General features: G+C 51.5%; 1 protein-coding gene across 3 annotated transcripts in view; it reads right to left on the bottom strand.

The window, feature by feature from the left end:
• Nucleotides 1-16,049: 16,049 nt before the first annotated feature.
• Znf423 (zinc finger protein 423) overlaps nucleotides 16,050-27,375 on the bottom strand; it is a 310,351-nt gene continuing 299,025 nt past the window's right edge. For all 3 annotated transcript variants that reach the window (XM_052166856.1, XM_052166855.1, XM_052166857.1), the window contains one exon: nucleotides 16,050-16,741. In XM_052166856.1, coding sequence (XP_052022816.1) covers nucleotides 16,712-16,741 — 30 coding nt within the window. In that variant the 3' untranslated portion in view covers nucleotides 16,050-16,711. The remainder of the gene's footprint in view (nucleotides 16,742-27,375) is intronic.

The raw sequence follows: 27,375 nt of genomic DNA, 5'->3' as shown, positions 1-27,375 counted from the left end.
CAGAGGCGATGATGGAGACACAGAGCGGGTGGGGACACAGAGCGGGGTGGGTGGCACCCTTACATTGCTGGATTGCTTTCTGTGTGTGTGGTGCAGTGCCTGGTGCTGGATGGTGGGATCTGGACCTGGGCTGGGTTCTTCCCCAGAGCAGGCACTTCTCCCTTTTCAGGAATGTGCTCTGACTGGCCACCACTCACCCAGCCTGCCATTTTGATGCTCTCGGCGGGGCCCAGGACGCTGTAAACACCCATACGCGACTCTCCTGCAGGGTCTCGGGTTGCCAGCAATCACAGCCATCTGGTCGCATGGCATGGAGCCCAAGCCCAGTGTCCAGGGAGCTGTGCCAGGCAGCGATTGGTTCTGAGACATGCCCCTCAAACAGGGCAGAGCCCCCCTCTTCCGAAGAGCCCCCCAGGGTGCAGGGGAACAAAAGACAGATTTCTTTCTCCAAATTTTTTTTAAAGATCCATTTCACTTAAGACTCAGCACAAAATGAGGAGTGAGGAAAGACGCAGAAGAGCGGCTACAGGGTCCTGAATATTCACAAGCTGGCTTTGCAGAGCTGTCTGGCCTGGGGGAGCCAGAGGCAGCGAGGGCACGCTCCATGTTTAAAACATCCTGCAAAAGTCATAGTTTCTTCTTGGAAGTGCCGGTCCACAGCCGTCCTCACAGCCCTGCCTCTACATACGTCTCCTAAAGAACTGTAGTCAGCAGTGGCCTGGGTGTCTACCAAATGGGGTGTGTGGAAACCCCATTTGGATGTGGCCTCTGTGGCCCTCTTAAGACAGAGGTGACAGAGTACAACGGGATGAGAGATGGAGGCGTGTCTTTGGACAGTGCAGCACTCTCTCTGCATGTCTCTTGCATATGGCACACATGCAAATGACTCACTGGTCCAGGAAGTATGGCTTAATGTCATGAGGTCAGAGAACTCTGGGTCTCCATGGCACAAGTGTGCTTGACTTGAATTGGCAAGTATGAGTCCAGGATCTGACAGGACTTGTGTCACCTACTGCTGACATCTGCACACATGGAGCTCTGAGGATGCCTTGTGGGTGTCTATACGAAGCAAACATGCCCCCGGCCTGGATCTCCATTCTCCAGAGCCAGCCATCTGCGAAGTATTTGGAGTAAGGGTTCTGTCCCAACCACTCTCTCCTCCCTGGAAATTTCTCCTTGGGTAACTCCACCTCAAATTGGCATTTTTGGGCCTGGTGCTCACTTCACAACCCACAGCAGAATAAAGCTGACCACTGGGATGAGACCCTGAACCTGTTCTGGGGAGGGCTTCATATTCCTGCATGTCTTGACAGACAGCTGTAAGCTGTACTTGATGCTCCCTGAAGCCGGCTGAGGGCAAAGGTGGCTAAGGCAGAGGCGGAAGGACTGCTGCACACAGAACCCGAGCCCATCAGACCCTGTGCCCCGTGGTAGCCCAGCTCAGCTGTGCCACCATAGCAAGGCAGAGCTCGGTTCCATCCCACTCACAGATGCAGGCGTAGAAGGGACAGAGTGCACAGTCTACACCCAAGTGGCCCTGGCTTCAAAAACTCCCCTTGAGCAGCTGAGGCCACACTGCCCTAGGATACTGGGCCAGGGGAAGCCTAGTGGCTGCAAACTAGGCATTGTTGGAAGGGCTCATTTCTTCTTTCCAGACCCTGTGAGGCTGGTCTGCACCAACCCTATCCTAGCTTAACCTGGAACACGTCTGGTTCACAGAGGCAGAAGCTCCATCTTGGTATTGTTTGTATTTTGATGCTAATGCTGCTTCCTCTAGGGGGCCGCCCTGACAGAGGAGTGGGTACTCAGGTGAACCTTCTCCCCATTTTAACTGATCAAATGAAGGCTAGCGCCTGTGATTGGGCAGTGGAAGGGAAAAGTGGGGCTGGAAGTTTCAGAGAGGGAGAGTGAGGAAGGAGGAGGGGGAAACAAGGAGACAGAGGAGGGGAAGATGGAGGAAGAGGAGGTGGCAGGAAGATGAGGCAGATCCACATGGCTTGGAGGAGCCACAGGTTGGGATCTCCTAGCCGGGGAATAGGTTAGTGCCATGGTAGATCTGCCCAATCTGGGCGCACAGCTTATAAATGTGGTAAATGAGTTGTGTGTCCTTTGCACGGGCTTATTGGGGTTGGAGATTTACCACAACACAGATAAATGAGGGAGATGGAAAGATCTCTTGCCTTTTCTTCTTGCCAGAGATAACAAGGGTCCACTTGACAGTGCTCTAAAACTTTCTGGGTCCTGAGGTCCAGGCTGGGGACTTGGGTTGGCTGAGTGTGACTGATGACCCAGTTGCTGATATCAAGGACAGCCAAACGTGTGTCTTCTGGACCACAGCCCATCGTCTTAGCTCCAGGCTTTACCTGTGACCCTGCTTCTCACCTGGCTGATGAAGAGTGTGGCTCTGGGAATGTCTCTGTTCTTAGCGACCCCCGTGGTCCAGGGTCTCTTCTCATCTACCCTGCCCCACAGAGTCTTCACAAGGGAGTGGCTGGGGTCTGGAGGAGAAGAGTATGGGATTGAATAGAAACCCAACGTCCCCAGCAGCAGCTCCTCCGCCTCGCTGAGCCGTGCTGGGTTAGTCAATGCAACGTTTAATTACACTGAGCGCCTAACGACACAAGGCAAGTCAGATGTGCAGTTTGCCTCCCGCTGAGCCTCCTGGAAGCCTGGGTGAGGCAGGTTTCCTCCATATGTGGCTACATGGGGGTGTGCATGTGTGTCTGGAGGGAGGGAGGGAGGGCCTGTCTTCGTGTGTGCTTCTGTGCCCAACTGCTATATGTGTGCCGCTCTGCAATGTCTGTGTGGCTATAGGGTAGAGTTGTCTGCAGCCCTGAGTGAGTGTTTGTGTGTGTCTGGGTTGGGCTGTGTGGGACTGTTTAGGTCTCCGTGTGCCTCTTTGCATGTGTTAATATGACCCTGACTTGGTCATGCCTCTTAGAAGCAGTCTTGCAATCATTGGTATTTGGAGCCCCACTGCCCCAATACAAAGCATCCTGGTCTCTCGTCTCTCCCTGAGAAGGCCTTTAAGGGAAACCGGCATAAGCAGCAATGTCTGGGACTTCCTCGTCCTTTTTCCTTGAAAATATCTCCATTAATTGGGCCTAGACCCTGGTGGCTCTCCTTCTGCGTGTTTGTTTCAATGTGTGCCTTTTCTAGAATGTCACTTTGGACTCTGACCTCCTCTTTTAACCTCAGGCTCTAGAACAGCATCTCCACGCACCGTGCTCCTGATCTGAGTCCCAGCCTCCCTTCCATACAGGGCATCCCAAAGGAGAGGGTCCATTTCCAGGGTGCCATGCAATAGATAGTGCAGTCGAGACATGCCACTATGAAAAGCTTGAGCACCACCAGAATTCTGTCTTTAGAGAAAGAGGCTGACCCATGGTGGTCACCTGATCCTTACCAGAACACTAGCTGCAGGGAACCAAATTACCTGTGAGAGAGACATACAGACATGTTCTCCCCAATAGGTCTTCAGAGTTGATGGACTGTGGACAGCAGGGCCAGCTTGGTCAGGGTTAACTAAGAATTTCCTAGAGAACTGGCCCACACCTTGTTGGGTAAACTGAGGCAGTCCCCTTGCTGCTTGGCCCAGAACTTTGTTTTTAGTCAATCTAATGTGAGTCCTTATACACCCCTACTTTTCTCTCCACCTAAAGTGTTCCCTTCAAGAATCAACTGGAGATCAATCTGCTCAGCCATCAAAGTCTAGAATTGTTACCTACCCACACAGGGAATAAAGAAATAGGTACAAAGATGTCCCTTCCTATCAATTATGGTTTGTTTATGCAGTGAGTGTGCTGTGGTCACTATAAAGACCGGTCAGCAGGGAATCCAGCAAGTTGGGATAGACATGCAGTTCTCATTTCTCCTGCTAAGTACAGTGAACACCCAGAACACTTTATATTACAGAGAGAGAGGGGAGGGTGAGGGGAGGAGGGGGAAGGGACTTGAAAGAGGGCAGATTGGCTCATAACCTCGAGAGCAGCATGATGTGTACTCTGGTTTTGCTTTTTGTATCATAGATTTCCATACTCAGGTCTTAAAAACCAGCAAGCCCAAACTGCCCATGAGCATAGACCACACACACACACACACACACACACACACACACATACACACATGCACACAAATACACATACACAGAGTCTCAATAAAAGCTTGCTTTCTTTCTACTTGAACAGCCAGTAAGCAAGAGAGAAGATTTTTGAGACTAAGATTTGAAGCCAGGCAAATATCACAAATAAAAGCTCCATCCCTATTTGGAAACATTGGACATCCACCCTCGGACCGCGCCTTCACCGGGTGGGTTCCATAGGAGGCCAAGGAGGACTATGGGATGTTCACCTTTGCTCTGCAGCAACAAGACCCTTCCATGGAGACAGAAGTCCCTGAACTTCCACTCCCAGGGAAGGGGCCCTCTCTTCCTTGTCTGTTACTTAGAGAAGCGAGGCCCTGTGGGAAGCAATAACTCAGCCGTCCTACCTTCCCCAGCCCACCTGGATGTGGTGAGGTCCCAACTCCTAGACAATGGAGGCAGGGTAGGAGACACTGAATACTATTTGCAGCTGATGGCAGAAAGGCAGAGATTCCCCTACTCTGCCTTTTCCCAGGACTGTATCAAAGGATGTCATAAGAAAGGTTGAAATGAGATACAGAGTTTGACAACATAGAACATGTAAACGTTTCAATAAACCAGGAGGATGTCAGATAAAATAAAAAGGACAAGGCAAGGCAGAACCGAGCCGACAGGCATGCTAGACTCACTTAGGCAATAATCCTAAGAATGATCAACTACAAACTGCCTGAACGTCTCAGCAAAGAAACATGTCACCGAGGGCTGTGTAGAAATTTCTGAATGGGAAAAAAAATAACAGTAATTAATAAGCATCTTAATTGCTGAACTCAACAGCAGAACAGAGCCGACAGAAAGAGATCAGTGAGCGGGAGGACAGAGCCACAGAAACCATCCACCGGCGTGAAAACAAACAAAAATAGTAAACAAGACAGAGCCTTGGGGAAATTTGTGCGTTTATAATAAGAGATCAATACCAGTATCCCAGGAATCCTGAAGTGAGGCAAATCATCATCGTCGTCGTCGTTATCATCATCCTTGAAGGGATATGGACCAAAGAAAAATCTTGATTTATCATAAACTCACAGAACAGAGAAAACTTCAAGCTACACACGAAGAAACCCGCTAAGAGAGACACAGACAAATTCCTAAAGACAAGACAAGAAAAGTGTCTTCAAACAGCAAGAGGGTAGGAGAGGGGAATTAGTCAAATGAAAGTGGGTGTCTTGTAGAAAATCAGAGGCCAGAGGAGCTGGTCCAAGGTCCACGGCTGGAAGAAAGGCTCTGTCAAGCTAGAGCTGTACCCAGTGATGTTGTCTTTCAGGAATAAAGGGAACTGAATATGTGCATGGGTGAGGGAAAGCTTGGAGCATCAATAACCAGCTGGCTGTCCAAAGAGAATACAGGACATCCTCTGACCAGGAAAGAATCGGTGGGTCTAAAATAAGGAATCTGGGAACACAAGGGAAAATGATCATGGGTAGAAAACCACAGCTGATTGGGCTTGTCTAAACCATGTTCAATGGCTGAAGCAAAAATAAATAAATAAATAAATAAATATTAATTAACAATGTCTGATATAAACTTGTGTAGAATGCTTAAGACAAGTAATCAATAATGGCATTTAAAGAATCAGAAGGCAAGGCAATATTTCATATGGCCCCTGGGCTGACACAGTGATGACATCATATATTTGTTTCTTTTATATATTTGTATAAGGGGACATGGGCACATATGTGGAGATCAGAGGACAAAACTCTGGGAGTTGGTTTTCTCCTTCTATACCTGGTCCAGAGGGTTAAAGTCACTGGCCCACATTAGCAAATATAAGCTATGTGTATGCAGTGTGACTCTGAGAACAGTCACTAAAAGACTGTAAGTTAGGAAATCTACCATCAGTAAGTCAGTTGAATCCTTTGTTTAAGATTTTTAAAATTATGGATAGGCGTGCATACGTACATGTGGGTATGTGCCAGACGTGTTGGAGCCCCTGGAACTGGAGTTACAACAGTTGAGAGCTACCCAGTGTAGGTGCTAGGAACCAAATTCAGGTCCTCTGGAAGAGTAGTCAGTGCTCTTAACTGCTGAGTCACCTCTCCAGCCCCTACCCCAATAGAAATTCTTTTAAAATGTTAAGGTAATAAGGCAGGAAAAAGACATAGGTTAAAAATACCAACTGAGGGCTGGAGCAATGTCTCAGCAGTTAAGAGCACTGGCTGCTCTTCCAGAGGCCTTGAGTTCAGTTCTCAGCAACCACATAATGGCTCACAACCATCTGTAATGGGATCCGATGCCCTCTGTCATGCAGGCATATATGCAAATAGAGCATTCATATACATAAATAAATAAATCTTTTAAAAAAAACTGGAGGGGCGTGATACCTCTGTTAATAATATATATACAAATCATACCGTTTATGTAGGAGTCAGCTCTCCCCTTCCACCACAGAGCCTGGCGGATGAATCAGGTGATTGGTGGCATGAGTCTTTCCATGCTGAGCCACCTTGCCAGCCTCTTTCTTGCATCCCATAGGGCTCTATCAGGGCCAGCTGATAGAACAGTCCCCTGGGTCTGCAGCATGTCAGCAGGTGCCACACATCCAACCTCTGCGGTCTGAGATGCAGACATCTTTCTTCCACATACAGATTCACAGCCCAGTCATAAGCCCTGACCCAATGACTCCCAAAGAAGCCCCAAATATATCCAGAGCTTTAAAGGTTAGAGATGGGCTTTAATTGAGCACTCTAATAGGTGAGAAAATTGACGTAGGGAAGGAACAGACCTATGATAGTTTGAACCTTACTTGATTGCCCCCCCCCCAAAAAAAAACTATGTGTTAAAGACTTAGTCATCCGTTCCAGGTTCTATGTTGAGGTGAGAGAATCTTGGAGGCGGGCCCTAGTGAAAGGATGCTAGGTCATGGGGGGGCGGGAGGCCCACCTGCAGATATTGGGATGCCAATCCTTCCTATTTTCTGCTTCCTGCCTGTAGTGACATGATCAGCTTTGCTCCACCATAAACTGAATCCTCCATGAACTGAACACAGTTCTGCATACAGAACTGAATGACCATGGACTGAACTCTCTGAGTCTATGAGCCAAAGTAGACCTTTTCTCTTCGTAAGTGGATTTTCTCAGGTATTCTGTTACGGAATACTGATTATCAAAAAGTGCCCCCAAATAACAGATGATGAGAGAAACAATCCCCACCCCAACACCCGTGCCTCTCCGTGAGAAGCACAGCAGGACCTTGTTTGCCATCACAGCACAGAGATCCATGACTTGGAACATAAAATCCAGAAATGTCTTCACTACTTCTTAAGTACAGACCAGTAATGAGGCAATCCTCAGTGGCTCAGGGACTATTTTAGTTAGGGTTTACTGTGCTGAACAGACACCATGACCAAAGCAACTCTTAAAAGGACAACATTTAATTGAGGCTGGTTTACAAGTTCAAAGGTTCTGTCCATTATCATCAAAAGTGGAAATACGGCAGCATCCAGGTAGGGATGGTGCAGGGGGAACTGAGAGTTCAGCATCTTGTCGCAAAGACAAACAGCAGAAGACTTGTTCCCAAGTGGTTGGCTCATTGCCCACCCCAGCAGTGAAACACTTCTCCAACAAGGCCACACCTCCTCCAACAAGGCCACACCTCCTCCGACAAGGCCACACCTCCTCCAACAAAGCCACACCTCCTCCGACAAAGCCACACCTCCTCTGACAAAGCCACACCTCCTAGTAGTGCCCCTCCCTGGGCCAAACACATTCAAACCACCACAGGGATAAAAGCTGCTGTCTGAGCAACTTGCTACAGGTGGCTTCTTGGTGTTTCTGGAGTTCTCGGCCAAATGCAGGAATGGGTGGCCACATCTGCACACCCTAAATGTTTCTGACATGATCTTGTCAAATGCTCACAGCTATCGAAAGATTGACATTTATACTTGCTCTCCAGATGGGGAAACTGAGGCATAGAGACAGCCAAGAATCTAGCTGTAACCACCTGGAGGGGTGTGCCTCCCACTTCCACCCCCCACCTGCAGACTCAGTTTCCCCGGTGGCTGCTCAATCTGGCAAGTGTCACTTGCTTACCTGCTTCATGTCAGGCATCCAAGGGTTGAGGCGCTCTCTTACCATTCTCCAGAGGACTCAAATGGGTATCCCTGGGAATATTTTTCTTTTCTTAAGCGCATACAGGGGTTTGCTTGTGTGTGTGTGTGTTAATTAGACTCTAGCATAAGTAGTACTAAAAATGCAGATGTTTCCCATGAAATTCTGCATTTCTTCCTCTCCACTTGGCTGTCTGTGACTTGGGTTTGTATTCCTATGGGGCAAAAGGGCACCGGGGCTGCCATGCAGGAGGCTCTGATTTCCCTCCGCTGAGCCTTCATACCTTCTCAGTCTGCAGCCTGCTCCAGTCAGCCTTAGGATGGGGGCTCTGGCTGTAAATAAACACTTGTACAGTCATTCATCAGCTATGCACTGAGCACCATCTACGTGAGGAGGGCTTCAGAGGGAGAAGAACAGTCTGCACTCTCATTGGCCGATCTAAGCGAGGTGACAGAGTAGTGATGGAGTATGCGAGCTAGTTTTATGTCAACTTGACACGAGCTAGCTACTGAAGCTTGTCATCAAAGAGGAGGGAGCTTCCGTTAAGAACACGCCTCCATGAGACTGGCCTGCGGGCAAGCCGGTGAGTATTTTCTTAATTAGTGACTGATGGGGGAGGGCCCAGACAGCTGTGGGTGGGGCCACCCTGGGCTGGTAGCCCTGCATTCTATAAGAAAATAGGCTGAGCAAGCCATGGGAAGCAAGCCAGTAAGCAGCTCCCCGCTATGGCTTCTGCATTAGCTGCTGCCTCCAGGATTCTGCCCTGTTTGAGTTCCTGTCCTGACTTCCTTCGATGGACTGTGATGTGGAAGAGTAAGACAAAAAAAAAAACCCATGACCCTCTTCCTAACTTGCGTTTGGACATGGTGTTGCATCACAGCAATAGTAACCTTATCCAAATCACCAAACAAAATTTTCTTTGGAGCTTCTTAATCCTCTGCAGTAACACTAGCACTAAGAAAGGGATTGATATCAAATGAGGGAGAGGGGAACCATGCCAGTCCCAACTCTGACCCATGATTGTTCCTGTCTGAAAGGATTACAGGGATGGAAATGGAGAGGAGCCCAAGGAAAAGAAGGTGCAGGGACAGGCCCAAAGTGGGATCCAGCTCAGGGGGAGGTCCCAAGGCCTGACACTATTACTGCGGCTGTGGAGCGCTCACAAAAAGGGGCCTAGCATGACCGCACTCTGGAAAAACCAACAAGCAGCTGAAAGAATCAAATGCAGATATTTGCACCCAACCAGTGGATAGGAGCAGCTGACTCCTGTTGTTGAACTAGGGAGGACTGAAAGAAGCTGAGGAGGAAGGTGACCCTGTAGGAGGGCCAGCAGTCTCAATTAATCTGGATCCCCGAGATCCCTCAAACACTGGTCCGCCAAACAGGCAGCACACACCAGCTGATATGAGGCCCCCAACACACATACAATAGAGGACTGCCAGGTCTGTGTGCATCCAGGGATGATGCCCCTAACCCTCAAAAGACTGGAGGCCCCAGGGAGTTTAGAGGTCAGGTGGGGTGGTGGGTAGGGGCATCCACGTGGAAACGGGGGGTGGGGAGAGGTATGGGATGTGGAACAGTTGGAGGGTGGATGGGGTGGGGGGAGGGGAGAATAAAACATGGAGTGTAAAAAAAATATAAGTTAATTAAAAAAAGAAAAAAAAAAAACAGAAAAAGAGCCGGGTGGTGGTGGCACACTCCTGTAATCCCAGCACTCTGGGAGGCAGAGGCAGGCGGATTTCTGAGTTCGAGGCCAGCCTGGTCTACAGAGTGAGTTCCAGGACAGCTAGGGCTATACAGAGAAACCCTGCCTCAAAAAAACAAACAAAAAAAAAAAAATCAAAAAAAAAAAAAGAAAAGAAACGAAAGAAAAAGAAAAAAGGGAAGACAGAAAGACAGACAGGAAGAAAGAAAAAGAAAGAAAAAAGGAAGAAAAAAGAAAAGAACTGCTGCTCTATTCTGCATGTTTTATCTATTCAGCAAGCATTTACTGAGCACTTACTATGTCCTAGCACTGACCTGGGTACCAGGCATACAGCAGAGATAAAAGACCACACTGTCCCCTCTTGGAACTACCTCTCGCAAAATCTCACAAAAAGATGTTGGGGTGGAGGGCACTTGAAGGGTGGGGGATGGTTTCTGTCAGATCCGAGCAAGTCAGTGTCACAGCTACTACAATCCCACAATCTTGGTCTCCAGCCTCAGCCTTGAGGTGGCCCATGAGGCAGACTACCCAGAAGCAGCCTGCAGGGCCTCCTGGAGAATGGAGACGCAGGGGCTAGGAAGTGCCTGGCACATCCTAATCTTCCCAGTGATTTTGTTGCGGCTGGTGGGCCTCACAGACTGCTGTGTCCTTTTGCCTTAACATCTTTTCTCCAGGGTCATCAAAGGACCTGGCAAGGCCTTTGCAAGGACTCTGTTGTATGACTAGATGGGACCGGGCCTGGGCTTGGTGTTAAACTAGGAGCGACCACGGCAGGTGTAAATTATGCATAGCTATTTCTAGAAGCTTCTCAGATTTCTCAAGAGAGAGAAATTAATTTGCCTGTTTGGGCAAATAACACCAATTTTTCCCCCTGCTTAAGGTCATTTTGTTAAAATAAAATTGATTAACGTTCTCTTTAAAGTTTAAGTAGAAACTGCTCAAACATATTTTTATGCACAGAAGCACGCCTTGTGCCCTTCAGTAATTAATAACTCCACAAATAAGTTCACACAGCGTAGCCCATGCTCAGCCCGTCGCAGCAGAGGACGCAGGTGGGCGGGGCCATGTGGTGGGCGGAGCCTTCCAGTCCAGACAAATCAGGACTCAGGGAGCAGAGGGCAGGCCTTGGGGGCGGAGCTGGCTCAGCAGGGTGCTCCGGGCCGGGAGGTGCCTAGGTCTCCTGGTCCGCTTGCTTGGTGATTAAAGGAGATCTTCACGGTGCTCACGGTGCTCTGCTCGGTGCCTGGGCCTGAGTGAGCCCAACGTCGTTCCGCCCTCATTCAGAACAACTTCGCGAGCTCAGCTCTGAGTTTACTGTTTGCCACGGACCGCACTGCCTGGCTTGAGGGTGCCCAGCTAGTGAGTGACAGAAGTGCTCGAACCCAGGTCGGTGGATTTCCGCAGCAGTTGGGGCTCTGTGCGGTTTTTGAGCCTGCTTCTCTTGTCCTGTCCTTGACTGACCTTCACACTCTCTTTCTGGGTGAGGTAAATAAAACCTGCTGCGAAACCCAGCTTCCAAGCTCTGCAGTTTTGTAGTTCCTCAGCCTCTCTTCTAGGCGACAGACAGACAGACAGACAGACAGACAGACACACACACACACACACACACACACACACACACACACACACACACGATTCCTTGCAGGCCATTTGTGGTGGACTGGGGCCACATGTTGGAGAGGCTGTGTGTGATGAGGGCCAGAGTGACCCGGTACAGAGACTCCCCAATCAAGAGTACTAAGTTGCTGTTAGGATCCTCTGCCTGCATTACTGACTACATTTAAAGTGCTGGCTGTTCTTTGAGCAGAACTTCTAAACGTCTCTGCAGACAAGCCCATGAGGATTCAATTCAGGATGGCCAGAGCATGAGTGAGCGGTACATCTTTATTGTGTAAGCCACTGAAAACGTGGACTCTCCCTCCATGCGGTATCTAGCCTGTCCTGACTGACACAGGTTCCAATTGGCTGTGTGCACACTCAGTGATAGACTGACTAGCAGGTCTCAGAACTCCGGAGCCAACTTCAGGGGTCCCATGTTGGGGGATAATCATGTGAATGAAACTAACTTTAGCTACATAGTTCAGTGAATTTAAAAAAAAAAAATCAACAAGCAAGAAAGCAGACTATTTTCATACAATATTTTTGAAAATCAGAATTACCACCAAAAAAAAAAAAATCCCCTGGACAAAAATAACCAATTGTGAAATACAAATCTGAGGCTGTGTCCTCTCACCCTGATGACATCCTCAGCTGTGCATGATCTATTTTTTAAATGGGGCTACAACCTACCAATTTGGATTTTAATGTATTAGGATGTTTGTTTTTCCCCTCTTGAATGCTGCTTCTCGAGTGAGCATTTCAGTGACCCTCACATTCAGGAATGAGGTGATGGGGGTCATTGTAAAAGCAAAAGCTCCACCCTGAACCAGCAGGGGATGCAATCCCGCCGGAGCAGAGACTGAGCTGGAAGGAGCAGAGGACACCAAGCCTGCACAGCTCCCTGGAGAGAGACCAGCTAGACCCAACCCTGGCTGGCACCCGGCTGGCTGCCAATAGTCTCTACAGTTCCCAGCCTCAAGCACCTGCAGAGGGTGTAACTCTTGATCCTTCTCTCCTGGCAAGCCTGGGAAAACCACAATCAGGTGTAAACTGTAGGAGACTGGCCCTGTGGTTGTTGCTTTGTCAGGCAACAAGGTTTGGGGAGGCATAGTATTTTACAGTGTCTCTTCTTCAACCTACACCAGTAAGTACTTAACACACAATGGGAAAGAACTAGAAACTTGAGTGTTTAGTGCTATATTCAAGTTACCTTTGCCTAATCGTGCGAGGTGACACCCCCAGATCTCCAGCTATTGAGTTTACGTTCCAGCTCTGATAAAGGAAAACATCTCATGGGGGGCTGGTGTACACTTTCAGCGGTTTAGTCCATTATTCCCACCACCGTGATGGGAAGAACAGCAGTGAGCAGGCAGACGAGGGGCTGGGGAGTCTTGGTCAACAGGGACAGCAGGAGACTGTCATACCTGGTGTAGCTGGAGCTTAGGAGATCTCAAAGCCCACCCTCCACAGTGGCACACTTCCTCTGACAAGGCCACATCTCCTAATAGTGCCACTCCTTATGGGCCAAGCAGTCAAAGGCACAGGTACAGGGGGGCCATTCCTATTCAAGCCACCATAGTAATGAACTCAGTTTTTTTCTCCTTCAAGACAATGTCTACGATTTTCATAGTCTTTGCTGATATCACATTGATAAGACTATGGCCACACCTAACTTCTAGGAGTAGCTTATATAATCTATACCTGCCTCTTGCCAAGGCGGAGAGCCTGGAACCAATTCCTTTATTAAGGAAAGGGGGAACCGGCAGTCTTTGTATGTCACCTGATTGATTATCATCATCATTATTGTGTTTGAATAAAAATATTGATAGGAGTCAGACATCAGGGCACTAAAGGTATAGTTGCAGTCCTAGCCAGTGTGTGACCTTGCACACATTCAGAACTTCTCTGGGCTGCCATCAGACCCTCTAAAACAGAAAGGAGGTGATGGGTTCCTTTAAGGCAGCCCCTCCTGATCAGGGCTTCTCCTGATCAGGGCCCTGCATGGACTGAGCCCTCTTCTTCCCTTGTGTGACTTTCGGGGTTCCTTTTACTCTACAGGTCTCTATTCAGGTCACTTCCTTGGCCAGGCCTCCTTGAGAAAGCCCAGCATCAAGCACAGGGTTCTCCACCCATCACAGCTTCCGCCTTTCCCCATCACAACACTGTGATTGTGAATTGCAGGGTATCTAGTGGCTTGCTTCTTTGGAGGGTAGTTTCAGAGTGTAGCTACAGGAGGACAAGGGACACGTGTACCTCTTCATTTGTGGTCCCCCCTCATCTGTGTTCTCTCTCTTCGGTAGTACTAGTACGGGGGACACAGCAGGCAAATGGATGCATGAAAGGGAAATTAGGTCAGAGTTTGAGTGCTCATCACCCCACCCTCAAAGAACTCACCCACAGACTAGGAGGGAGGAAAATCAAGTGGGAATCCACGTTTATCTCACTGGGAGTCAGAAGGACCACCCTGGTTGGGAGAGGAGAAGAAATGGAGACTTCTAGGGTAGTTTCTCCAGTGACAAAAACCTTGACCCTCCTACTTCCAGAAGCTCCGAGAGGATATTGAAAATAGGGGTATGTGCCCCAAAATTCATGGGTGATTTCCAAGCCTGGGCAAACTCCCTCTGCCTGGACTGAGCCTGGATGGTCTACACTTCTAGATGCACCTATCCTGAAACTAGGCCTCTGGACATTCACCCCCCAAATCCAAATTCAAAGGATGCGGCTGCACCCTGGGGCTAAAGGTGGCCGGGGGAGAAGGCCTGGCCTCACTTTGCTCACATCTGAGCCACAGGCACCGTCACACGCATGCCAGGGCTGCTTGGGGGTAACCGGCTCACTCAGCTATAAGTCGCTGATTTATAGCGTGCCCCACTCCCCACCCCAACGCCGCTTGACAGCGATGAAGGCAAGTCCCAGCCCCCATCCCGCAGGAAGTAGAGAGGGGCGCTCAGCTGCCGCGATGGGGGCACAGCCAGCGGAGAACAATGGGGCTGGGCGAGGGGAGTCGGCGGGGTTCCCTGCCAGCCTTGTCACCGCCATAAACCTCATTACCTCGCCGTCCCCCAGGCCGCCTCTCTCCTTACCCAAGGCAGCAGCCGGCTTCGCCGCTGATTCCCACTCGGCGTGAAAAGCTCTCAAACCCCCCGCTGTATTTTTAATGGGGGCAGTGACTAATTTAGCCCTACGCCACCAACCGTCAAATCACATCTTCTGTTGGTACTTACTGAGGGCTCACCTGGGCTGCATGGGGCTCGGATAAATCCGGAGCTGGAGAGGGCTCGAGAGAGCTAGGTGCTAAGCTCGTGGACCTGACCGGACGCCCCCCCCGCCCCCAACCCCGCACCGCCTGAAGACGGCCAGTGCATCCTGGCCCGACCCGGGCACTTTGGGAAGCTTCTCGCCTACCCAACTTTGAGATCTCCTCTGAAACGGCCAACCCCCACAGGGACTAAATATTGCATTTTCCCACCTGCGTTTTTAGGGCAATATTTTCATTCTATGGACGGGGGCGGGTCCCTGAGTGAATTTGTATACCAAAGTCCGCTTTACAAACAGAGGACCCCCTAATCCTTGCAGAAAGGAAGGAAGGGCCTCCTACAGGTCACCGGAAACCCCTGGCTAGGAACCCCCTAGAAGATGAGAAGCCTAATTGCTCCAAATTCCGCTGACTTGCTATCACGTTATAATTAGGTGCAATCTGTCTGCTTCATTTCCGCTGTCCTTGCCCCGGGTGAAACGCGAGCCAGGAAGGGTTCCCTGCGCAGGGTCCAGCCTCGAATAGGCAAGTCAGCCCAGCTCGGTGATCTGTGATAATGAAGTGGTGTGAGAGAGCTGTGGGCAGGCGGCCCAAAAAGACTGCAGGAGTTTCGGGGTGAGCCCTGAAGCAGCGGCAGGGCCCGGGTCATTAGGCCAGAGGTCCGCACTATCTTCTCTAGGGCTTTGCGGGTGGCCTTTGAGCCCTGTCTTCTGGAATTTTGCAACGGGATCACCTGCTTGTCCGGCTTTGGTCCTGACCCGGGCCATGGATCTCGGCTGGAAACCTGCTGTTTCCACTTGATACTGCTCAGGAGCTGCCAGCCCGGGACCTCACACAGCTGGGTAGCTGCTGCCCCCTCCCCTCACATTCTATGTCTGTGCCCAAACGTGGAGCTCAGGTGCTTTGTGCTGCCCTAGCACCGGGAGGGGCCAACCTATCTGCCACCATCCCAGTAAAGAGGTAGCAAGGGAACAGCATGGATGAATCATTGACATGTGGCAGGGCCGTGGAAATGTTCCCCAGTGGGCCCTGAGCCTCAGTTTCCCGATCCAGAACAGTGGGCCCTGAGCCTCAGTTTCCCGATCCAGAACGGAAAAGAGCAGAGTACGTGATCATTGTGGATTTTTTTTTTCTTCTCTAATTTCAATGACCCCTGCAGCTCATCCGGCCTTCAATGCTACTTCTTTCTGTGAGTCTATTGTATGGGGTCCCCAGGGGCCTGTGTGAGCCCATGGGAACTCCCCAGAGACACACCTCCTGCCAGCCCCTTTGGCCTGGGGTTGAGGAGGAGAGAAGCAGGCAGTGTAGCGATTGCATGGGTTCCCTTTATTGAGCTGAACTAGTTACTGCAGTCAGATCAAGTCACATTTAAAAGCAGACCATCCAGTTGCACGGAAACCGATTATATTCATTACAGAGTTTTAATCACTGTCCGGTGAACTGGCAAATCCAATCAAAGCATTAGTCTTTAATTAAAAAAATTAAAAGGAAATATTCAGACAATAGCCAAGCAATCACATCACGATGCACAATTACCTAGAATTGCAATTAAAAAGTAGTTAACTGAAGGGGGAGAAAGAAAAACAAGAAATAGAAAAGAAGCAACAACAACAAAAAAATCACACTAATCCTTTAAAAAAAAACTATCAATATAATACATGAAGGAACAAAGGACAATAGCCTCAAAAAGCAGGTTTCTCTAACACTAGAAATGTAGTCTGCGGCGAAAACTCTAAAAGCACACTAGCTGTAGCAGGACAATAAAAACACTGAGCATGGAATACTTTTAATCTCTGCCATTAATATTCATTTCCAGCTGCTTATAATAGCAGCGCCTCATGGCCAAATCATTAGAGTTTTACATCTGGGTTGCAAATGACACTTTGATTGGATGTAATGTTCAAATGGCCCTCCCCACGGCGTCTCCGGCAAGCCTTCTGCGGAGAGGTGTCCTGTCGCGAGGTCCCTCACTGTGCGTGCTGGCTCATCGTGTGGTTCTGCAAAGGCGAAGAAAGGAGACACGCATGAGGGCGAAAGAATGGCGAGCACGCCTGTCCCCTCCCACCCAGGGCATGGACGCCGAAAGCTGCAGAAAGCGGCTCGATCATTACAAAACAAAATGCGAGTGCTCTGGGGACGCAGCTGTCAAGGCGCCACGTCGATCCGAGCTTGGGGATCGGTTCTTGTTGCTGTCAACCTGGGTTCCCTGTAAATTGTTTTTTATTTATTTTTAAATTTTTTTAGGCCATTCGGGTCGTATCTAAGGGATGGGGCTACGCGGACGGAACAGCCGGGGAGGTGGCAATAATGAGTACCACCTCTCTTACCCTCCAATGGCGAGGAGGAAACTCTTGATGGCCTGCAGGCTGCCTCGTCCCCATCCCCTCTCGGTCCCTTGCTCACTGCTCTGAGCCACGCAGGAGGAAACCGCAGATGTGCAGAGTGGCGCGGCCGCCCAGAGGCACCCGAGTGAGCGCAGACGCGCCAAGGCGGTGGGTGGCCGACGCCCGTGGTCCAAGCTGGGGACAAGTCACTCTGCAGGGAGGATCCTGGGAAGAGCCTGGAACTGAACTCCCAGGGTCCTGCCAGTGTCGTCATGGAAGAGGGGAGGGGGGTGGTGCGCTTTGGCCTCCTGGGCACGGGAAGCCAGGACCCAGGTGGAACCCTGTGGCCAAATGCTTCCCTCTCGCCACAGCCCACGCACATCTTTCTTCCTGCCAGCCCCGGCCGGGCGGGCGGGGCAGGCAGTGTGGGTCGGTTTCCACCACAGCCAGCAGCCTGGGGATAGGGGTGGATTTTGGCTTCTGAAACCTGGTCCTTTTGCTTCTTTTCTGCCAGTGGTAGTGCAAATTCAGACCATTATCATCCCAGCCTCAGGCGGCGGTTCGCCTAAGGACACCTGGAGATGGGAAGCAACAGCCTCTAGGGACAGAGCCGCAGGGCTGCGCTTGACCCCCGTGGCGGGCTTTTGAATATAGCCCTGCCTCCCAGCCTCGGAGCCTCACAAGGAGACCAACGAGTCACCAGCAGGGAGCAGCGGCCTGCATCTCTACCACTAACCACCAGGGGGCAGGAGAGGTGTCGCGACTTTCTCCTGGACTCCAGGTCTTGCTTTTTAGAAGGATCAGAGGACAGCTCTGGTTGACTTTTTCCCCTAGAGGTCAAGGAACCTAGGATGGAGATGGGACCACAGATACCCTCCAGGATAGGTCTCTTGGTATGTGCACAGGCCACATACCGCCACAGGCAGATCACTTTCGACAAACTACCAGTCCACTATCAGCCTGCTAGGACCCAAGAATGCCTAATCCAAGCCACTAGCAGCTAGCTAGTGTCCTACACACCGTGGGTAGGTATATCAGTCCACCAATATCCACAGCCTGCTCCAGCATCCTGCCGCCAGCTAAGGATCAGACATGCCAGCATGACCTCACACCTCAAATGGAGGATCCAAGGTCCAAGACAGCTTGTTTGAGCCAAAGATGGACTGCAGGTGGTTTCCATGGGAACCCCATTCTCCAGTGCTGTGAAAGCAACCAGCCACGTGGAGCTGAAAGCCTCCTATGCACAGATCTGCCCTCCTTATAACTCCGGACCTCGACTGCCTTAACCCTTCCGACAGTCGCCCTCCTAAGCAGTCATCCCTCCAGTGCTCAGATTGCTTGCCGGCCTACCTTTCCTGGGGCACGCCTTCCACCCAGCACCCACACGACTCAGGCCTGGCTGCCCCTGCTGAACTATACACAGACCAACAGCACCTGGCCCAGGGCTGTTCACGTGGGCTTCCCATGCCCGGTGGTGGCGTGGTAGGCACAGCTGCCTGGGAACAAGAGAGCTATCACAGGCCTAGAGCGCTAACCCACACCCGGGTGGAGAGATGGTGTGCATGTGGCCTGGGGAGCACGCAGTGGCTTCTCCTGGATATGAACCATTTCCAAGGAAAGCAGGAAGCCAGGCAAGCCCAGTGAGGGTCACTCACCTCCGTTTTGGAAGGAGTGTCTGGGAACCTAGGGATAGGGGGCAGCCTCTTGTAGGGATGCCGGGACAAGGACACGTGACACACTGGCGATCCCTGGAGGTGGAAAACCATGCCCTGCACCACTGGCTAGGAGACTGAGAATAAATAACACTTTTTGAAGCCTTCTACCTTCAAGAGCAAAAGCACATGCTCTCTAGGTTAGACTTATAGAGGAACTTCCTCCAAGAGAGTTCTAAGGCAGACGGGAAAATTTACCTTCCTACAGTTGTACTATGACCAAGGAACGCCCGGGATGTCGCCACAGAAGGAAATCAGACTCAGTGCTCCAAAGGCGATCAGCACACAGTGCATTCAGCTTTGTGTCATTAAGTACCCGCTGGATCATCTGCTCTGAGCTTGGCCCAGAGAGGGTAGGGAAGACGCTACTGGACCCATCTCTAAGGGGTCTGGTGCAGGAGTGATGTACTGGCTGGTTTTGTGTGTCAACTTGACACAGGCTGGAGTTATCAGAGAGAAAGGAGCTTCAGTTGGGGAAGTGCCTCCATGAGATCCAGCTGTGGGGCATTTTCTCAATTAGTGATCAAGTGGGGAGGGCCCCTTGTGGGTGGTACCACTTTTGGGCTGGTATTCTTGGGTTCTATAAGAGAGCAGGCTGAGCAAGCCAGGGGAAGCAAGCCGGTAAGGAACATCTCTCCATGGCCTCTGCATCAGCTCCTGCTTCCTGACCTGCTTGAGTTCCAGTCCTGACTTCCTTTTGTGATGAACAGCAATGCAGAAGTGTAAGCTGAATGAACCCTTTCCTCCCCAGCTTGCTTCTTGGTCATGATGTTTGTGCAGGAATAGAAACTCTGACTAAGACAAGTGAGAAGTACAGGATTAATGGTACTGACAGTAGCCAGAAGGGGGTCAAGGTCACAGCGGTACGTGTGTGTGTGTGTGTGTGTGTGTGTGTGTGTGTGTGTGTGTGTGAGTGTATACTCTAGGGAGCCTCTTCACAGGGCGAGTACTCATCCAAGGAGGGCTTCATCCAAGGGCAGCCTCTGAGAAGGCAGAAGACTATCAAAACGCATCATGAAGTCTCCTCAAACACCTTACGAGGCACATGGACAGCAGCTCTTTCCCCAGGCCAAGCAGTCCTTCGAGGCTTCTGATGGCTCCCTCCCACCCTACGGCTCTTGCAAGGCCTTCCTAGCTCCTTATGATATATTTATGCTTATGATATATTTACTCTCTTCAGAGAAGGGGGGAAAATACCGGCTTTTAAAGATGTTTCGTTCTTACAGTTGAGCACTTCCCAAAACCATGAAGGTTGGCAACAGGCCGGCCAAAGGCTGAGACGAGCCTGACCAGGATGCCTGGCACCGGCAGGCCTCACTGCCTGCCAGGGAGACGCAGGTGTGAGGCAGAGAAGCAGGTGAGGGGAGAAACGCAGAGACATGGCGAAGGTTCTCGGCTGCCCGCCATGCACCGGGCAGCGCTCCTGCACCCTCGCGGATGGGGTTTCTGTGATATTCTGACTCAGGGCCTCCTCCTGACGCACATGGCTGGTATCTGGTTGGGCCTAGCTCAAAGGAATACCCTTCGTGGAAGTTCTTTCAACCACAGAGTTTTTACTGCCCTTCCATTGGGTATGTGCTGGGCACAGGCACAGTGGGTCGTGTGTGGAGTCTGGTGGAAGGACTGTGTTCCCACCCTGAAGCACATAGAATAGGCAGGCTAGCTAGAAGGTCACATAAGTCCAACTCTGGGTACAGAGTCAAAGCCCTACCCACCGCCACAGCCCACAATTTTGTTATCTGGATCTGCTGGCCTGCAGGAACCTGCAAGATCAGGATGCTATAAAATCCAGATACTGCAACACCAGGAATCAAGACATAGGGTGCAGCCTAGTAAACATCTCTAGGTCTGGGTTCCAGGTTCTGTTCCTTGGTCTGGACCTTGCTTGGCCTATGAGACCTGCCCACCAGCACTTGAGGAGACAAGTGTTTCAGTACATTGGTTGCTTGGTAGCATGAAGCAATAAGACTCCTCCTGTCCCAGACGCCTAGATATGGGCTGAAGAGGCCTCTCAAGCCTGGAGATCACTCTCGGTGTTCTGATAAGCTACCCTACCTGTGTGCCTGCAACTCTAAAAACAGTCACCTACCCACCAAGGCCTAGAACCTTGCCTGGCTCTTCCCAAACGCCCCACTGATAATAGCCACCCTCCTCGGTGACCACAAACAGACAGACAACTTTAGTGACCTGTTAAGTACCTTAGTGGCCAACACGGGCTACACCCCGAGTTCAGTGTTAGCTGTCATTTGTTAGCCATCTGACCTTGTAGCAGGTTCTTTGACCTCAAGGTTTGTGAGTTGCCTCTTTCTGAGATGCCAGGATAACCCAGGAAATGATGGTGCTCCTGGGATCTACCTGCAGACAAGTGTCTGAGATAGAGGGACCGCTTGCTCCCTGCTGGGAGCCCCCAAAACTGTTAACAGCTGGGGCTACAAGAAGTGTCAGAGTCCCGCTCCCCGCCATGTCCCTGCCCTCAGGACAGAAGGTATTACTGATTTCTCTTCATCAGACCTGGCTGAATACTTGCTTTCCCGTTTCTAAAGTAGAGTGGTGATCTGGTCACCAGGAGGGCCCCAGGAAATGCTGTGTTATAGGAAGAGGTATATACCAGCATCCACCCATCCATCCATCCATCCATCCACCCACCCATCCACCCACCCATCCATCCACTCATCCATCTATCGGTACATTCATTCACGGGCATTCCCTGAGTCTGTGAGGTCCCAGGCTGTGCACTGAGCATGTGCGGATCCCTGACCCCCTCCCTTGTGGGAGCAATGCCATGGTAGGGGTAGGGAGTCTGGACTCCGACACTGAAGGCTCTAAGGAGGCAGGGAAAAGGACCCATGCTTGAAGATCCAGCCCGTGCTTACGCAGATACACTCGTTCCCCACTCAGAACATGCCCCAGCCTCACTCCCTTTGCTCAGCTTGCCCTTACCCGCCGTCATGGTTCCCGTCATGTTCCCTATCCACGCTCTCCTGGTCTATCTCACCCACCATCATGGTCCGTTATCCACGCTCTCCTGGTCTATCTCACCCACCATCATGGTCCCTACCCACGCTCTCCTGGACTATCTCACCCACCATCATGGTCCGTTATCCACGCTCTCCTGGTCTATCTCACCCACCATCATGGCCCCTACCCACGCTCTCCTGGTCTATCTCACCCACCATCATGGTCCGTTATCCACGCTCTCCTGGTCTATCTCACCCACCGTCATGGTCCCTATCCACGCTCTCCTGGTCTATCTCACCCACCGTCATGGTCCCTATCCACACTCTCCTGGTCTATCACACCCACCATCATGGTCCGTTATCCACGCTCTCCTGGTCTATCTCACCCACCATCATGGTCCCTCTCCACGCTCTACTGGTCTATCTCACCCACCATCATGGTCCCTATCCACACTCTCCTGGTCTATCTCACCCATCGTCATGGTCCCTATCCACGCTCTCCTGGTCTATCTCACCCACCGTCATGGTCCCTATCCACACTCTCCTGGTCTATCTCACCCACCATCATGGTCCGTTATCCACGCTCTCCTGGTCTATCTCACCCACCATCATGGTCCCTATCCACACTCTCCTGGTCTATCTCACCCACCGTCATGGTCGCTACCCATGCTCTCCCTAGTCTGTGTGCAGGGTCTTCGTGAAGCCACTCTGTCATCCTCAGGCCCCCATCCAGAGAGGCTAGTTTTCCTCACCCTACCCCTGTGCCACCCTGTGGCTGGCTGCAGTTATAAGAAGCCCTTATAGGCCTGGTTCCACCACGGCTTCCCCGCTCCAAGACCAGGGACCACGCCCTAAGGTGGGCCTTAGCTTGAAAGATGCTGTTTTCAGCGGCAGACAGCTGTTTTAGTCCAGCTTGGCTGACAGGGCTGCTGCAGGCCTCCATTGATTGTGTGCCCATTTCACAGTCAAGGAGCTCGGCCTTTGGCAGTGGACAGGAGAGGAGGAGACGGGGAACAGGCCAGCCTCTGCCAAGTTTCCAGATGCAGGGTTTCATGGAAAGCAGCAGGGAGACGGCTTCTGATGGAGGCTCGCTCAGGAGAAACCTTCCAGCTACCCTGCAAGAACAGCTTGGGCTAGGGTTTCTACTAGGAGTGTGTGTGTGTGTGTGTGTGTGTGTGTAAGAGAGAGAGAGAGACGGACAGACAGACAAAACAAGACTGAGAGACCGAGAATGAAGGAGTACTTTGGCAAGCAGGATTAGCCACCCAAGCATCTTGGAGGTGTGAGTATCACCGATAAAGGCTGTGGTTCACAATGACTGGGGCTGCTTGGCTCTCAGCGGGTCGGACACCTCACACTTCGGTAACGTTCAGTCATCCGAGCCCTCAAGGGCCCCATAACGTCCCTGCCACCTCCATCCCTGCTGGACATGTGAAGACTGTGGTACGGGGTGCTTTGGGCCCCACGGTTGAGAATGGCCGCGCAGGACGCGCACCCACAGTGTCTCTGAGCCCCCTCTGCCGTGGCACCGCTCTGCCTGTGAAATGTGAAAGTGCAGCATATGCTGGGGGAACAATGAATAATTCAGCTTGGCAGGCGCACAGGGTCTGTGCTGTGGAGACAAGCCTCCAAAGGAAGGCAGGGCCTTATTGATGAGGCTCCGTGATGCCAGACGAGGCAGCTTGCCCTTAAATCTGGGCCACTGGGAGCTATCAAAGGTATTTGAGCTGTGGAGTTACATGACGCAAGACAGAGGGAAGGCTCGTGCCTCCACCCAAAAGGTGTCTCAGCAGAGGCTCTTCATCTTCCTCTGTTCCCTCTCAGGGCCTCCCTGGCGGCGGTGGCGGCACAGACTGTCACTTGTCTCTCCCTTTGGGGAGGGGGCAGACACAGGCAGCTCTGCTCCCCTTTCCGCTGTGCATCACCTGGGCAGCCCCTCTCTGCTTGGGAGCACTTATTTTTAGCAGCGCTTGACAATCGTCCAAGGGTCTAAGACGAACAGATGGCCTGTCTTAAAGGCTCGTATGTTCGCTAGTTTGCACTTCTGACAAACGGTGCGCACACTCGAGAGCACCCCATAAACAGCGCCGAATGAATACTCACAACACAATTTAGCTAATGCACGTCATTAAAATTAGGAGTGAGTGATGGCTGGGGCTCCCTATAAACGCCTGCCAGTGATGTGCTGCTCCCTGGGGAGGGGGAGGGCCTTAATATGCGGTGCACCCTACTTCCTCCAGCAGTCCCCTCTGCCACGCACTTACCCCCAGGCCAGAGAGAAGTTGGCCACTGTGCAGAGTTGAGACTGGTGGCCCAATGGTCTGGGACAAAGCCCTAAGGTGACCTATAAGTGGGAGACTCTCCAGATGTGGGGTTTGCTTGTCCCCTCCGCCCGGCCAGCAGCGAGGAGGGGCCTAGCATCTGCCTCTCCAGAGCAGCAGCAAGTGAGCTTCGAAACTGAGCTTCACCGGGGGAACCGGGAAGCAGGCACGGGGACCTCGTAGCCGAGACTTAAGGGGCAGCCTGTAGCCTTGGGGTTACAACCCAAGAGCAAGAACAGACTCAGGGACCCAAGAAATACCTTAAGAACAGGAAGAGGACCTTTGATCCAGACCCCTAGCTAGTAGCTTCTCCCAGAGGCTGCCCGAGCTTTAGTTTCCTGTGTACACCCTCCCCCCTCCGCCAGCCCCCCACCTGTCCCAGGACACAAAGACTAAAAGCAGGTGGCCTGCTTCTATGTGAAAATATAGAGTCCAACAGAATCTCCATGAGCCGGTGCCATGCTCCTGCGTTTTAGCGATGAGCTCACCTGAGAGCAGGATATTAGGAGGGAGCCCACTCAGAGTCACCCCTAAAACAAAGACCAACATTACCTCCTGGGGAAACCTCAGTCTTAGGGAGAGGCACCCCACATATGAATGGGCCCAGTTGGTCTTTATGTCTAACATGGAGGCCAAGCCAGGGAACCCGGCAGTGTTATGGCTTCTGTCACAAGCAGAGGGAGGGGCAATACTCTCAGGACTGCTAACAGATCTGTCCCTGTGAGGCAACAGGGTGCGCGCTTGACCCAAGCCCTGAGGAAGATTAGCGACTGTCTCTCCATCTGTGTATTGAATAGCCACTTCTGTGGACACTGGGCCCTGTCGAGCACGCTCACCCTGAACACACCAGCCTGCTTAGACCTTAGCTAACGGTTCTCAATTACGAACTGGGCCTTGGGTGCCTTCCCTCGAAGGGCTCGAATCAGATTCCCTAAAAGCAGATTCCTCAGGGAAAACATGGAGTAAACCTCTCTGTTACAAAGTCAAGCTAGGGGCTGGAGAGATGGCTCAGCGGTTAAGAGCACCGACTGCTCTTCCGAAGGTCATGAGTTCAAATCCCAGCAACCACATGATGGCTCACAACCATCCGTAATGAGATCTGAAGACAGCTACAATGTACTTACATATAATAAATAAGTAAATAAATAAATAAATCTAAAAAAAAATAAAAGTCACGCAAGGAATAGCTCTATCTCATGAAGAGATAGAGATATGGGGACCAAGAACAAGCCAAAGCTCAGACCAGACCTGCCAGACCTGCCACTGACTGGAGTCCAAGTGTCCCCATGCCATGAGGCATACGCACACATGGGACACACAGGCAGGCAAAGCATCCTGGAGGTAGCTGTGGGAACTAAACTCAGGAAATGCTTTTATCAATAAAGGGCCTAGATCCTAGCAGCTCCAGTCACGCTGGGCTCTGCAGGAGGCCTCCAACACAAGATGGGCGGTGTTGAGGCTAAGTGGGGCTCGCTCCAGGACTGAGCAAGGGGGCCAGTGGTCCCTCTGTCAGCCTCAAGAGCTCTAGCCTAGTAGAAAGATGCACAGCCCAGCTCCAGGCAAGGCCGCCATGAGGACATGTGGGCCGGTACGGCCACATCTGTAGGCTTGTCAGAAAATTGGAATTTTTTTTTTAAACTCCAAACTTCCTCTGCATTGAAAGCAGCATGACACAGGCCAACCCCACGACTCAGCCTGGTCTGGCCTGAGGCCTCTGGAGTCTTCCAGGATACTAACTGGGCCAAGGCTCCTAAGGCAGGGCCGTCTGGGGCAGTGCCACAGATGGCCACAGTGCTGTGTAGGGTCAGGAGACTTGGCATGGCAAGGCTCTGAAGGGGAGGGTGGAGAGCCCAGTTGTGAGGTAACCCTGCTGTATGCTCGGAGTTAGTGATGGTTAAAGTTTCTCACTGCCCCTGCCTGGGGCGGCCTCCAGGGCTGCAGAGCGGTCAGCTTGCAAGCTGGGCAGCAGACAGAAGGCAGCTAACAGAAGGGGGAGCAGGACCCTCCGCACTACCCCCAATCCCAAACAAGCTGGACAACTGTCTCAAATGTAGCCAGGATCCTTTGAGGACATGACATTAAGTGAAATAACCTAGTCCCAGAAAGATGCACACTGGAGGGGTCTTCTTCTGGTTTGGGGTCATGAGTTTGTCCAGCTCACAGAACAGCACTTGGCTGCCAGGGGTTGGGAGAAGGACGGGACAGAGTTTCAGGCTGGGGAGATGAAAGAGTTCTGGGGTTGGAAGAGGTGATGTCTGCATGGTGCTGGATGCCTCTCAGGGTCACCAAGTTGTAGAGCAGGATGTGGAAGACTCCTCGTTACGTGAATGTACCACCTCTGAACCAAGTAGATAGGACAGAGAGATAGATGGGTTTGTACTCTGCAGCCAGGGCAGAGTCGCAGGACCATCTGTGTGCAGTCACCTCATATGTGTGGCTAAGAGGATACACAGACTGCAGTGGCCTGTGGGCACCCTAGGCTGGGTGAGCCAGAGCTGCAGCATCCAAGGGACACCACGCCACCTGCCAGCAGTTGCTGGCACTACCTGCACGGAATCTCCATGTCCACGCTGCAGAAAGCCTTCCATACCTGCAGGACTGACCCGTATCAGCGGTACGGCTCTCTGACTCAGGCCATTATGGCCACAGAACCCAGGCAGAACCAAGGTCCGAGGACAAACGCCCTGCTCTAGGGGGAGGGGTCTGCCGCTGAAGCAAGGGACGAGTGTACCACCCGCCACTTTAAAAAGCATGGGACAAGCTGGAGAGGGAGGGCCATTTCCTCTCGGCTTGCTTCCCAATCTTGGCAGGTTGTCACTATGTCCACACAGAATCATCCTACCTCACAAACCGAAAAACCAGGGCAACTAGCCAGCAGTGGGATGTCAGACCAGGAAATGAGGGCCGTCCTGGAAAATCTAGGTCACACGGTCACTAATTATACTGAACACGTATGTTCAGGTCCCTGAACCGCTCTGGTGCTCTTAGGTTCTGTAAATGCTACATGAAAACTCCGATCCACATCTATGTCTACTTTCCTCCAAATTCCCGCTGAAAAGACGACGTCCCTGCATCTTCACATTTTCTTGGAAATTATCCCTGCCAACAAAGAGCTGTTCCAGCAGATAGTCTGAGGGGGGCAACACTCAGAAATACCATGCCCAGCACCCGCAAAATGGTTTCCAGGGACCACGTGACTCTGCCCCTTGCCCACCGGCCCCCAGGCTGCAAGGGCAGGAGTCTTGAAGATGGTCCTAATTTACTGTGATGAATTGTGGCATGCACCAGTGATCCACACTGCAGCTGAGACCCATTAC

This window comes from Apodemus sylvaticus, chromosome 21 (genome assembly GCF_947179515.1).
Source record: "Apodemus sylvaticus chromosome 21, mApoSyl1.1, whole genome shotgun sequence".
Lineage (NCBI taxonomy): Eukaryota > Metazoa > Chordata > Mammalia > Rodentia > Muridae > Apodemus > Apodemus sylvaticus.
The sequence above is the reverse complement of the archived record's forward strand: the minus strand, read 5'-3'. Positions and strand labels throughout refer to the sequence as shown.